The sequence below is a fragment of the Benincasa hispida genome, chromosome 10, assembly GCF_009727055.1.
Source record: "Benincasa hispida cultivar B227 chromosome 10, ASM972705v1, whole genome shotgun sequence".
Lineage (NCBI taxonomy): Eukaryota > Viridiplantae > Streptophyta > Magnoliopsida > Cucurbitales > Cucurbitaceae > Benincasa > Benincasa hispida.
Window position 1 is genome coordinate 37,820,257 of NC_052358.1, and position 13,263 is coordinate 37,833,519.

The 13,263-nt window shown below is 31.3% G+C and overlaps 1 protein-coding gene and 1 pseudogene across 1 annotated transcript in view; one reads left to right on the plus strand and one right to left on the minus strand.

Moving 5' to 3' along the window:
• LOC120089058 (binding partner of ACD11 1-like) overlaps nucleotides 1–5,014 on the minus strand; it is a 6,375-nt gene extending 1,361 nt beyond the window's left edge. Inside the window, exons 1-7 of the mRNA XM_039046485.1 lie at nucleotides 4,888–5,014; nucleotides 4,671–4,780; nucleotides 4,317–4,392; nucleotides 1,254–1,325; nucleotides 1,106–1,171; nucleotides 397–737; nucleotides 7–55 (exon numbers count right to left, since the gene is read on the minus strand). Of these exons, the coding sequence (XP_038902413.1) occupies nucleotides 7–55; nucleotides 397–737; nucleotides 1,106–1,171; nucleotides 1,254–1,325; nucleotides 4,317–4,392; nucleotides 4,671–4,780; nucleotides 4,888–4,893 (720 nt within the window). The 5' untranslated portion in view covers nucleotides 4,894–5,014. The remainder of the gene's footprint in view (nucleotides 1–6; nucleotides 56–396; nucleotides 738–1,105; nucleotides 1,172–1,253; nucleotides 1,326–4,316; nucleotides 4,393–4,670; nucleotides 4,781–4,887) is intronic.
• Nucleotides 5,015–10,165: 5,151 nt separating this feature from the next.
• On the plus strand, nucleotides 10,166–10,697 carry LOC120089059 (annotated as a pseudogene).
• Nucleotides 10,698–13,263: the final 2,566 nt, after the last annotated feature.

Below are 13,263 nucleotides of genomic sequence, written 5' to 3' on the forward strand. Positions count from 1 at the left end.
TTTTGCGACTTTGCCAAAAGCACCATTTAGCCAAGCAGCTCCTGCTGTCACATACCTGTTCAACGCCAAGATGGAGTGAGACAATTAATTCACCTCCGTCTATTGTCATAACTGCTTAGTTTAGAATGAATAGTAGAGCCACTGTAATTTATTTGAGTAAAAGAAATATACGACTATATCGATCTAAAGTTCTCAAGAAGTTGAAAAGGAGTTGTTTGGGAGCTGTTCTAAAAAAATAATTTTCTGCTTTCTTGTTAGGGTGGAAAATATTCTTGTTCTAAAATTTGAAGATAGCAGGAGGAAGGGAAGTAAAAATTTCTTAGGGGATAAGCCAACAGAATAGAGCAGTGCAAATGTTTAGCCAACGAATGTTTCCTCAAGAATGATGATTCATACTTGCTTGTTTTGACAGCAGATCCTGTATCATTGAGTTTCCTCTCAGCTGCAAAGATTGCAGCCATTGTTTTATCTGAAACGTGAAGCTTTTGATCTACAGACTTGACTTTCTCGTTAACCGCTGATATTCCAACTGTCAATTTCTCTGTGAGCCCAACCCTTCTGTCAAAGGATAATACCTTTGCAGATGCACTAGCTGTTAACCGATGTTTTTCGTCAAATGCTTTTGCCTTGTTCATGGCATCTTGTCCAATTGCTGAACCTTTAGCAAGCACAGTTGCAACTACTTCTTGTGCTCTATTAACATACATTTTTCCACTGCTAGGCTGGCTTGCAGAATCCTATATACACAAAAAGATTTAAGATGGGAAAAAAAAGAAAAGGTGCCTCATTATCCACTCGTATAGTCAAATAAATTACCAAAATCAAAATCCACATGAAAACTGAAAGTTTGAAACTGTTTCACCAGTTCAACATAGTTTTAGTAAGTGTAGTGAGGTTCATGACGACAAGCATTAAATGAAGTTTTTACTTTTCATCCATCTACATCAATTTAAGAAAATCTAACTTCAAAAAACAAGAAACAAGTCCTAAAATTTTCCATTTGATGAAACTCCCCAGTGGTTTTCCTTTAATAGTACTACATCAACGTGAAAGAATATGCTACACAAATACTTATCAATTCATAGAGGGGGGTCAACACATTTACCTCAATGCTAGGAGAACTATTTTCTGTAGGCGTGAGACATGCAGCATTGTCCACAACCCGCACTTCCTGCAAATATAGTAAATCTAAAATATTGAATATATAATAAACGGCTAGATAGGCCTGGAAAAACATTCAAACACAAGAATACCTGCATTTCTCTTCTTGGTACATGATTTTCAGCCGGAGTTATGCTCACGATCTGATCTACAATTGTTGCTCCCTAAATAACAAACAAATGAATAATAGAAATTGTTTATAGTAGATTATGGCATCAGATAGATATGGAGAAGAAAAGGCATATTTCCACTATTCTGTGATGAAAATATCAAATAATTCCACTATTGCGTAAAGAAATGATCATGCAAAGAAAAGGTAATAGCTTCCTTTTTTTTCTAGAAACATGTCCATTTAGTACTACCACTAATGCTTTTATTCGTAACAAAAAGTAAAAGCAAGGCAGATGTTTGTTCATAAAGTTCAGTTTAATAGTTTCACCTTCAACCATTACTCTCATCTCGCTTTTTTCTCTTTCCATCCTTGCTTTCCTTGAGTTGTTTTTCGCTCCAAAATTCTCGACTTAAAACTAATGCTAAATAACCTTGAGATATCCATCATAGTTCTTAAAAACCGTTATTAGAAAAAAAAAAAAAAAAAAAAGAACTTCCACTATGAACTCATTCTCATCGAACCACGCGTTGTAAAAAAACAGACCGATAGACAACTTCAACAATCTCCTGAAAGACAAAGTTTAAGACTTACTCAGAAAATTCAGAGTAGACAGAGGAGTTCACCGTATAGCAAAATTTAAATCTAGAGAAGGATGGTTCGTGGAATACGCCCTATGGCCTTCAACAGGAAGAAGGTGGAATCTACATATTCCAGCTGGAAGGAATAAACAGGGGTGGTCTTCTTTTGCTCAAATGTTGAAAGGAAGCATTCAGATTAGCAGGCATCCTCTACACAACCATCATGAAGTTGAAAAAGTTGGGGAAAATCTTCAACTTAATTCCGAAGAATGAGTGCAATCTAATTCAGAAGTTGGAGCTGAGAAATCAAAAGGAGAAAAGCATATCCACGCCGGAACAGAGAATTCGTGTTTCAGAAAAAATCCCACCCCTGCGTCATCGTTTTGGGTTAAAAAGGAAAAGGATGTGTGGAATATGCCGCTTGAATCTATGTTAGTAGTAACAAAAATGATGTTACTCCTGGTTTGAAATTAAGAAAACTGTTGAAGAGTTCTTTCAAGTCTCTATTGCAATCAACCCGTTTTAAGCAGATAAAGCTTTAATTAAATGTAAAGGGGTTCTGTACCCCGAGTATGTGAGTGGCAAATGGAGCGAAGTTGGGAATCTACATCTGAAAATGGAGCCATGGACAAAGAAGATTCCCTCATTGCCAAAAGTCATTTCTTGTTACGGAAGGTGGATTGCAATCAAGAACCTGCCATTACCATTCTGGAAAAACCCTGTTCTTAAAGCCATACGGCATCACCTGGGAGGCCTCATTGAAATTTCAACATAAACATTAAATCTATTTAACTTTCAGGTAGGTATTGGAAGGAATATTTTCTTCTGGAACGAAAAATGGTGCATGGATCAGCCCTTCAAAACACTTTTTCCCCTAATCTCCCACCTTGCACATCACGGAATGGCAGTATAGAAGATCATTCGGATTCAACAACCCTTTCTTGGAAATTTTCTTTTAGATGGCAGCTAAAGGAAGAGGAAATAGTAGAATTTCAGCAACTGATGTGTGCTTTGGAAGGCAAAAGGCCCTCTTGTCTCCCAGATGCAAAAATTTGGTCATTGGAACCTTCAGGTAAATACTCCGTTAAATCTCTGTCAAAAGCATCTATGCTCCTCTTCTCCCATGGATAAAGATCTTTTCCAAGCTCTTTGGAACTCCAAAAGCCCAAAAAGAATCAACATTCTGATTTGGATTATGATTTATGGAATCCTTAATTGTTCATCAGTATTGCAACATAAGCTCCAAGGCCATTATTTATCACCTGCAATCTGTCCTCTCTGTCTTGCAAACAGTGAAGATCTACAGCATCTGTTTTTTTATTGTCCTTACTCCGGTAAGTGTTGGTGGAAAATTCTTTCTTACTTCAGTGTGTCATGGGCCTTTGGGCATTCGTTTGGCATTAATGTCTCTCAAGTTTTAAGAGGACCCTCTCTCTCACCTAAAGCCCAGCTACTTTGGACAAATGCAGTCAAGGCCACACTATTAGAAATTTGGTTTGAGCGCAACCAAAGAGTTTTTCAGAACAAGGCTGTAGTTTGGTCAGACCGTTTCAACTCAATCAGGCTTCTTGCATCCTTTTGGTGTTCACAAGCCAAATTATTCGAAGATTATTCCATCAGAGATATTTGCCTTAACTGGAATGCTTTTATCTTTGTATCTTAAGCGAATTTTTTTAAGTCCTATGTTAAGTCTTTTACCATACGGATTTGATTTGGTTTATTTTTAGCATGTTAGAGGACACCTATAGTTTTGGGGATATGATGAGGGCGCTAAGGCAGTGTCAACCTAGTTGAGATGACCTGGTGCGCCCGCTGATCCGTAGTTATGATTGCTTTGTTTCAAAGCTTTTGTAAGTCTCTTTGTACTTTGACCATTAGACTTTTTTCATTATTTCGATGAAAAGTTTGTTTCCGTTTCAAAAAAAAAAAGAACTATCCAAAAGCATGCCACTTTTAACATTAGTTTGATAGCTTATCTATGGTTTAATATTAATATTATTTTATTAGAAAGAGTGGAGTGCTGATCAGAAAGAAAAAATGCAAAAACAGGGTAGCTTCAACTAAAATATCGTATATTACAGCTATAAAGAAATTTCTCTGGTCATGTTTGAGATTACGTGTAGAAAAATCTTCTTCGGAGGAAAAAAGTATTTCCATTAAAAAAATAAAAATAAAGTAAAATAAAATAAACCGAGATTCTACTCATCCATTACTTTTCAACTTAATCAAAACTAATGGCAAGAAAATGAAGGAAATAAAAGTAAAGAGGCTACAGAACTAACTAGACGCTAACAATCAATATGGCTTAAATAAGAAGGTAAACACAGCCAAATATAGACACCCACATGAACCAAACTTCAACATGACGCTCTTTGACATTAATTGTAAAACCACAAGTTCAACAAACACATCACAATAACTGAACTTCGTGGATATGAAAGAGAATCGAGATAATGAAAAAATACCGATAACAACAAGGCAATTTCAAGAGCTTTGGGATCTCTAAATGTCACAAACGCAGTCTTGGATTCCCCTTGTTCACTGCAGCAACAAGAATAAATTAAAACAACAATCTCAGGAGGAATTTCCTTAATTACTCGTCAGCTATAAGAATCACAACCCTCACACTTGTTATTAAGAAAAAAAAAACAAGGGAAATCCACAAAACTCGCATGCTTAATTGCTAACAGTACGAAACCTACAACTAAATCAGCCGCATAGAAAAAGGAATCATAATTAATCAATCAAGTAATCATGCACATCTTGTCTTTACCACTTTTTGCAGTTCTGTTTACAGTAACACAAAGTTAATCACGTACCATTGAATCTCTATGTGCTCAATTTCTCCAGAGAAGGAGAAGAACTCGTGAATCTCCCTCTCAGTAGCTAGATCCGAAACGTGCTTGACTTGAACCGTTCGAGTTTGAGACTGAGCAGAAGAAATCAAGATGAAAAAACAAGTGAAAATTTGAAGTTGATAATGGAAATCAAGAGCAAAATTTGAAAGAAAGAAATGGAAATCGAGAGATTTGTTACCTGCATAGCTTATGATCGAAGAATTCGAAGAATTTCTTGTAGAGAGAGAGAGAGAGGAAGTTTGTAGAAGTTGGAGGTTAGAGGAAATTTGAAAGAAAGTATGAGCACCAGACAAAGCGTGGGAGAGATAAAAAGCAGGAAAATTAGTATGTCAGAGAAACTTCACTTTCCAAATTTGCCCCTTTCATTTTCTCTCTCTCTTTTTTTTTTTTTTTTTTTTTTTTTTTTTTTTTTTTTTTTTTTTTTTTTTTTTTTTTTTTTTTTTTTTAATGTTGATGTCGGATATAATGTAGGGACTGTTTGGGGAACCAACATGAGATAGTATATCACTACATCCTATATCATGTCAGTGTTTGGAGACTCATTATCCTATTTCGTCGATTTTAATTTTTTGTAGACCCATTTTTGGAACGTGTTTTGTATTTCTCCGTATTTTTTTTCCTGTGTATTGTATATCATCTAAGTGCTTGAATATACTCGATCATACTTGATTGTTCATATTCAATGAAAATCCCCCGGACATCAGAATTTCCACGTCCTATATTATCTCAGCACCCCAAACAGTCCCGTAATGTTGATGAAACTATTGATAAAATGTGGATGTAAATGAATATTTCTTGAAAAAATTATAAAGTTACAAAATTAATGTTGTGATTTTATTATTTAGTTTTATATTTTATGATGATGTGATACGAATATCGATTCACTTCTTCTGTATCAAATCTAAATATTAAAATATCAATGAAAATGTGGATAGTTGATAGCATGGTTTATGCTGAAGCTAATTATTCATGTTTTTTTTGTAGTAAGCTTGTAAATACTATTTGATTTATTAATATTTTTTTAAGATTCCTATATTTTCTTTGTTTTGTTATCTTTCCTCTTAACGTTATTTTATCAATTCATCAACAACAAAATTCTTTTAGGTTATTGACTTTCTTTTTTTTTTTTCATATAATCTCTCTCTCTCTCAATCGCGATAATTAGTAAAAATACATCCTAATTATAAAATTATTTATAGAACACGTTGATTCAAACTTACCTTCCATTTAAAATCAATAAATTTTCAAGAAAGATTTAAAGTTAGGCATTAAACAACAATAATAAAGATTTGAAATAAATTTAGTTGGAGTTTGTGGTATAAAGAATATTGTCAATTTGAGCATACTTAGGTGGAAAAAAAAACATCCATTATCATTTCAAAGATTGATAGTTCGATCATTACTCCTCAATTGTTGAATTAAACAGAATATTTACAATAATATAAAAATTTACTAACATGAGCATTTTACCTTTAATTATTAGTTAGAAAATAAAATATGACACTATTAGATATCTAATTTACCTCAAAACCTTACAAAAATTTTCCAAGTTGACCATTTTGGCTTAGATTTATTTTCTTTTCTTCCGCTTTTTCTTCTTCTCTTTTTTGGTAAAAACATGATATGAAAAACTATCAAACAATAAAATCCATTCAAAATTTGTTCGAATTTAAAATGATTTATAACATTGAAAAAACAAGTCAAATTATTACGACAATCGTTGACACACTATCTAATAGTTATGCCAACTAGAAAATAAGTAAATTATTTAAGACATCAATCATCTTTCTATAAGTCAAAGGCTAGAATTTATATGGAAAAAAATTAAGCTACATTCAAGTTTGTTAAAAGAAAAAAGAACAAAGTCAAAATACAATATATTTGAGTCTACATGCATTAAAATAGTCAAAGTAATATTCTTTAGGCAAATTTTATAATTAATATTTAATGATAGTTTAAAATTATCGACATAAACATAACTCAATCAACATAAATTTGTACTATTAATTTTAAGGTTTGAGTTCGATCCTCCATTTTCCTTTCTACAAAATTAACAATTATTGATTAATTTACAAAGTTAACAATTATAAACTAATTTTAAAATTATTGAAAGTATTTGATTGAATTTACCTATTTAAAAATATAATTAATGAAATTGAACAAGTCTACAAAACATATGACTATTTATTCATTTTTTTGTTTAAAGAACTTCAAAACGCATAATTTAATTAAAGTTGGTTATTATAATTTTTTTTAAAAAAAGTCAGCAGGAAAAATGAAATGGCAGAATGGTAAATAAAGAAGAAAGAGAAGGGCAGGACGGGGATAGGGACATTCTTTTCTTGGTCAACGAGATAACTTTGACCGCCGAATATGACCTTCTTTACACCAAAAAAAAAAAAGTAGAGGCCTGGATTTGAATTTACCACTTCCCACGCTCTTCAAATAATAAATAATAATAATAATAACGATTATTATTATTCATTCTTATAATAATCTTCCAAACAAGGCATACAAGACAATTAATTAATTATTATTGTTCAAACTAATTATTAGTGCTGTGGTACATCTTCTTTCAAATTAAAGTAAAACTTACAATGATTAATTTTACCTTTTTTAATAGCCAAAATATAATTTTAAAATATCAAATAATTCAAATACTTGAGGAAATCGACGAATTTTGTCTAAAGAAAATAAATTTGTATGTATTGTAACAAAAAATATTCAGCATCTAAAGTAACATGTAAATTTTCAGATGAAAAAAAATAGTTAAATCAATTGGTTGTCTTCTCTTTTAACAACCTATATATGTATAGAGAAAAGAAATAAATAAGAAATAAAAGTGATTATGACTCACATTCAAATCTGATGTATTGATGATTTATAATTATCTAATGAAATAAATATTAGTCGTTACTGACTTTATATCTAATGTAGGCATGTAAACATTAAACCACTTAAATTCTTGTATTTTGTTTCATTTATTTCTTTTTTCTATGTTATGACCATCATTTAGATCTCTTAAATGCGATTTCTAAAACTTTCTATATATTTTCTTGTGTCCATTTTGTCTTCCATGCTCTAAAAAGATGAAACTTTACAACCTATATATCTAAATTATTGACAACTCATTAGTGCAAAAGAAAAGAGTTGAAAATTGATCAAAATACATCATTCCACTAACAATTGGTATCAAAGTTATAAAGAATCAAGAAAGCACAAAGGAAGACCAAAAGAAGGAATTTTAAAATATGGCAACAACAAAATACCAAATTAAAAAGTTTTATGATAATGAGATTTTGGTACATTACAACCGAAACAAATTTTCACGACTCTAAAAAATTGTTAATAGCACATTTCTTGACTCTTTTTTTAGTCTTTAAATCCACCATAAAGGAAAGTATAAAGATGACACATCAAAAATCAATCATTATTAGTTGTTTCATGTCTTTTTAATTTAGTCAACAATAAAGATTTATTGTCATTTATTATATGTCATGGTAACCTTTTCTATAACAATTTCTTATTGTCAAAAAATGATCCAAAAGTGATTTTTTCTATCAATTAAACCTTTATATTAACAACTCCTCAATCGATTTCTTAATTGTCATCGAATTAGGTATATTGACACTTATTATAGTCACTAGATTTTTCACGTACTTGTCTTTTAAATATGAAATTATTAATATAAGTTTAATTAATATTTGACTAATAGTTATATTATGATATATTTTAATAAAATTTTCAGATAATTACACAATTGATTAAGAGAGATACATCACATCAAATTTTTACATATATTTAAAAGTAATATTATTGTTAATTATAATTAATGATAGACATGTTTCAAAATTAACTTTAAGAAAATAAATGGATAAAACCTTTTATATTCAAGCTATCTATATCATGAATCTTCACATTATTATTATTATTATTATTATTATTATTATTATTATTACTCAGGTTGATGGTTACGTTTAAATTATTAATTTAAAACAATTTTCACTTTATTTTTTAAGTTAGTTTCTTAATTGAAGTTTTGATTATGTATCAAAAAAGTGATAATATATATATTACCTTTTAAAAATTAATATTTTATCTCTTAAATAATATCAGCAATGAATATTGGAGTAAGTGACATGGGAAAAGATTCATATAATTTATTTTTTACTATTTTGGAATTTGAATATTTTTAATAAAGATTCATAAAAAATCCAGATTAATTTTGGAAAATAAAGTTCATTTAATATTTTGAAATTAACTTTCGGAAAAATGTATCTAAAATTATTGATTTAGATTTAGTTTTCATGATATTTTAGTTTCCATCCCTTTACTTTTGTTTTTCACCTATGTTTCAATTTTAATTTTTTATAATTTAAAACTACACTGATTTTAAATTTAGAACACTCTCTCCAAAAAAATGTTAGAAATTTTAGAGAGTTGATCTAGAAAAGCATAAAGAAAAAATTTATTTAGAACTTGATTCATTTTTCGAGAAAAATAATTGAAAATGTAGAAAAAAGTTTTCTCATTCTGGTATATAAATTGGGGTGGAAAAAATATATAACATAAATTACTAACAAATTCTCGTAAAGATACTCTGTTGTATAACTAAAAAAACAACAAAAGAATAATATTTACAAATAAATATAAAAGAATATAATATTTACAAAAAATAGAAGAAGAATTTGTACGTATTCTCAAATACTACTTAACATGAGAAGAAATCCTACCTCTTCGTACTTTCTTCTCCACCTAATTGACTACGTTTGCAGCTATTTTCTAAATCCTCGCTCTTTTATTTATCTTTGAATCTTGCTTCATTCTCAATTTTTAATCCGTTTTGTGATAGGATCAAAACAATATAATAACAATTCACTAGGATCTCCTTCATAACGATCAACAAAAAAATATTTCTCCAAAATACAAAAAATAAATCACAAAATAATCATCAAACAATCAACCAACAATGGACAGCAATAAACCACAAAATTCTGGAATACTAAAAGCAAAGAACACACACAAATTTTATGTAGAAAACCCCTTCGATATGAAGAGTAAAAACCACGGACTTGTGAGGAGTCCACCCTTGTCAACTTCTCTTATTATGATAAAATTGAGGAAAAATAACTCAAATCAGTCACACAAAGGTTCATTACCAACCAATATTTTCATACATAAAAAATGAACATTTGAGAGATAAAAAGAATGAAAATCATCCAGTTTTACAAATTTTGTTCGACAACGATTACGAACAAAGAAAAGCTCCAAACAACGATCAAAAACTTATCATTGTTCTTGTTTTGGATGTGGAATATTGAAAGGTTTATTGTTTTTTTTAAAAATAAATGTCATTAAATTAGAGAAACCTCCACCACTTAATCATTTTATTAAGTAATAAATGAATGATAGGTGGATTTCTCATAGTTAGTGTTGCTACGCATGCAACCATTTTTATGGTAAGAGACTATGATCCAACTACTCGCTACAACGATCTATTAGATCGTGTACTTAGGCATCGCAATGCAATCATATCACATCGCAACTGGGTGTATATATTTTTAAGTTTTCACTATTTTAGTATGTATATTCATAATGATACCATAAATGCTTTAGGACATCCTCAAAATATGTTTTCAGATACCGTTATACAATTACAACACGTCTTTGCTCAATAGATACAAAACACCAATGCTTTAGCACCTAGTATAATGGTCCCCGGTGCAACAACAGGCACCAGTTTGACTTGGGGGGTGGTGATTTAGTGGCAGTAGGCAGCAAAGTGGCTTTGTTACCTATTCCATTAGGAACAATGATTTTTTAGTACATCATATTCATGCATTTATGACTCGTGTAACAGTATTGATACCCTTGAAAGGTGTTCTATTTTCTCGTAGCTCGCGTTTGATACCGGATAAAGCAAATCTTGGTTTTCATTTCCCCTGTAATGGACCTGGAAGAAGGGGTACGTGTCAAGTATCTGTTTAGGATCATGCCTTCTCAGGACTAAGATATACAATTCAATTTTTGTAGTAATATTCCATTTTAGTTGGAAAATGCAATCATATGTTTGGGGTAGTGTAAGTGATCAAGGGGTGGTAACTCATATTACGGGAGCAAACTTTGTGCGGAGTTCCATTATTATTAATGGATGGCTTTGCGATTTCTTATGGGCACAAGCATCCAAACACCAAAAGAAAAGGTAGCTGTCATGTGTGATTCTTCTTATGCCATGATGCTCATAAAGAAAACAAAAGGTAAAGAAAACTTTTTTCTTCCTTGTCTATTCCATTTTCATTTTGACAGAAAGGTGATGAAAAATTAGGGCAGAATTACTTTCTACTTATCTCTCTTTGTTCTTCGTTTTTGCAAGTAAACTAATGAAGATCTTGAACTCAAAAGCATGAATTTCAGGCATGCGTGACTAGAAAAGAAAGAAGAAGAGAAAGAGACAATGAAATATAATGGTTTGGTGATTAGCTCCACCTACATCCACTTTAGAAGTGATCTTCAAGCTTTATTCAAGGACTTCCAGACTTACAAGCAATAACATCAGATAAGTTCTCACTCTCTATTCCTTCTAAAAAAAATACTCTCTGATTTGAAAAAGAAAATAAACTTACACTTATTCTTTACACTGAGGTATTTATTACAGAGAGTTGAGGAACAAAATACAGTTTATAACAACTTGTTATCTGCTTTCTATTTTATTGTCTAAACAGGAGCTAGAAGAACAAGGAGCTGAAATTTCACATTGAAGCTAAAGTTTTGGTTCACTTTCTTCAACAACTCTCCCTCTCGAAGCAAAACCTCATTGAATATCTAAACCATCTGGTAATTATTTTCTTCCATTCAAATCTACTATTCTAAGTTATTTTATATAATTTAAACATGTATATGGAGACATACAGGTGGATCATGTTTAAATGATAACCTAAATGGTCTATAATAGTCTCATTATATAACATCGTTAATAGTAGACTTACATTTCACTAGGATGACCATAGGTGACATGACCTGAATCCTGAGTGAGTTGTGAACTCCTGCCTATGAAGGTGTGTAAGATTGTATCAACAGCAGTAGAAGCACAAGGATCGTCTAAGCACTCAAATTCACTAATTTTAGCATAATATAAAGCATACTTCTGCAGAAAAATGGGTTTCAAGACATACCTCTTGTAGAACTTCTTCAAAGCTCCTTCTCCAGCTGCAATCTTCTCTATATCTTGTTGTAGTCCACCTCAAGATCTTCCCCACTATTCTCTTGGTACTCCAGACTGAGTTGTGGGACTCAAAACAAGCTTGAATCAAGAGATGAAGGAGAAAAGCTCACTGCTGCAACCTTGTTGAAGAACCTTTCTTCAAACCAGTTTTTCTCTCAAAAACTCTATAGATTGCATGCTCGATTTTCACTCCAATCTCTTCATTATATTCCAGATCAACATGCAAAGAGAAGAGCTGCATGAGTTGCAGCTCATGCTTGGAGAAGACAAAGGTAAGATTAATGTTTCATGTGTGAGCTATTTAGGTGATGGATAATGGAAAAATCTATTTTTCCATTTTATGTTTTTGTTTTCCAATTTTTCAATTTTATCTAAAAATCAAATTTTGATTTAAAAAATCTATTTGATTTTAAAAATGAAAAATTAATTAATTTCATAAATTAATTATTAAATAAAACTTAATTAATTTAATATCAAATTAAATTAATTTTAAACATATCCATCTTATATATTTTAAAATCATATTTAAATATATAAATTCTCCTATTCCGTTTAATTCTAAAATTTAAACATAATTATATCTCATATAATTATTAATTCCCTTAATTCTAATTGAACGTTTCAAATTAACTTATCACGCTATTCTAGAGCTAGCCCGTTACGAGCTAGGTAGGGGACTCGTGGACCTCAAAATCATGGGCTCCAACGATCCGAGATTAATTGGCTAACTCATTAGACCAGATTAATCTCCATTCGTTAACTAATGGGTCATTCCACTAAAGCCATAGTTGCACTCGCCTCATTGTAGATATATTATGTCTACATGATTTAAACCAATCAGCAGTCGACCTTCACGGTTGTTCGTATATGGCTGGGTCAAATGTTTGTTTTACCCTCAGAGGATTACTTCTTTATTCCTCAAGTCTCTACTGATCCTCTAATGAACAACTGGTTTGTTGATCAATCACAACCAAACTCTTCTCAACCCAGTGAGAGGGTGGGGCCTTGTTCAAGACTATATTCAGTATTTGAGAGAACAACCTTTCTTCTATCCCTAAATCGGGTAGGCGTGAACTCCATCTTGCAACCTATGTCCCCATCTATCTATCCTGTCTTACCCCTGAAATGAGAGTCTTATTGAGGCTGTTGTTGACCAATCCTCAAACTATGCAAATCTTAAGGGCAATCCTGAATAAACAGGAGTTCATAGTTAGCTCAGGATTAAGATCGAGTTACTAAGTCATCTAGGTGAAATAGTCAGTCTTAAACAGTAAACAATGTTATAAAGTAAGAGTGACTTATTTCTTGGTCCTGATCTTATGTAAAACTCAT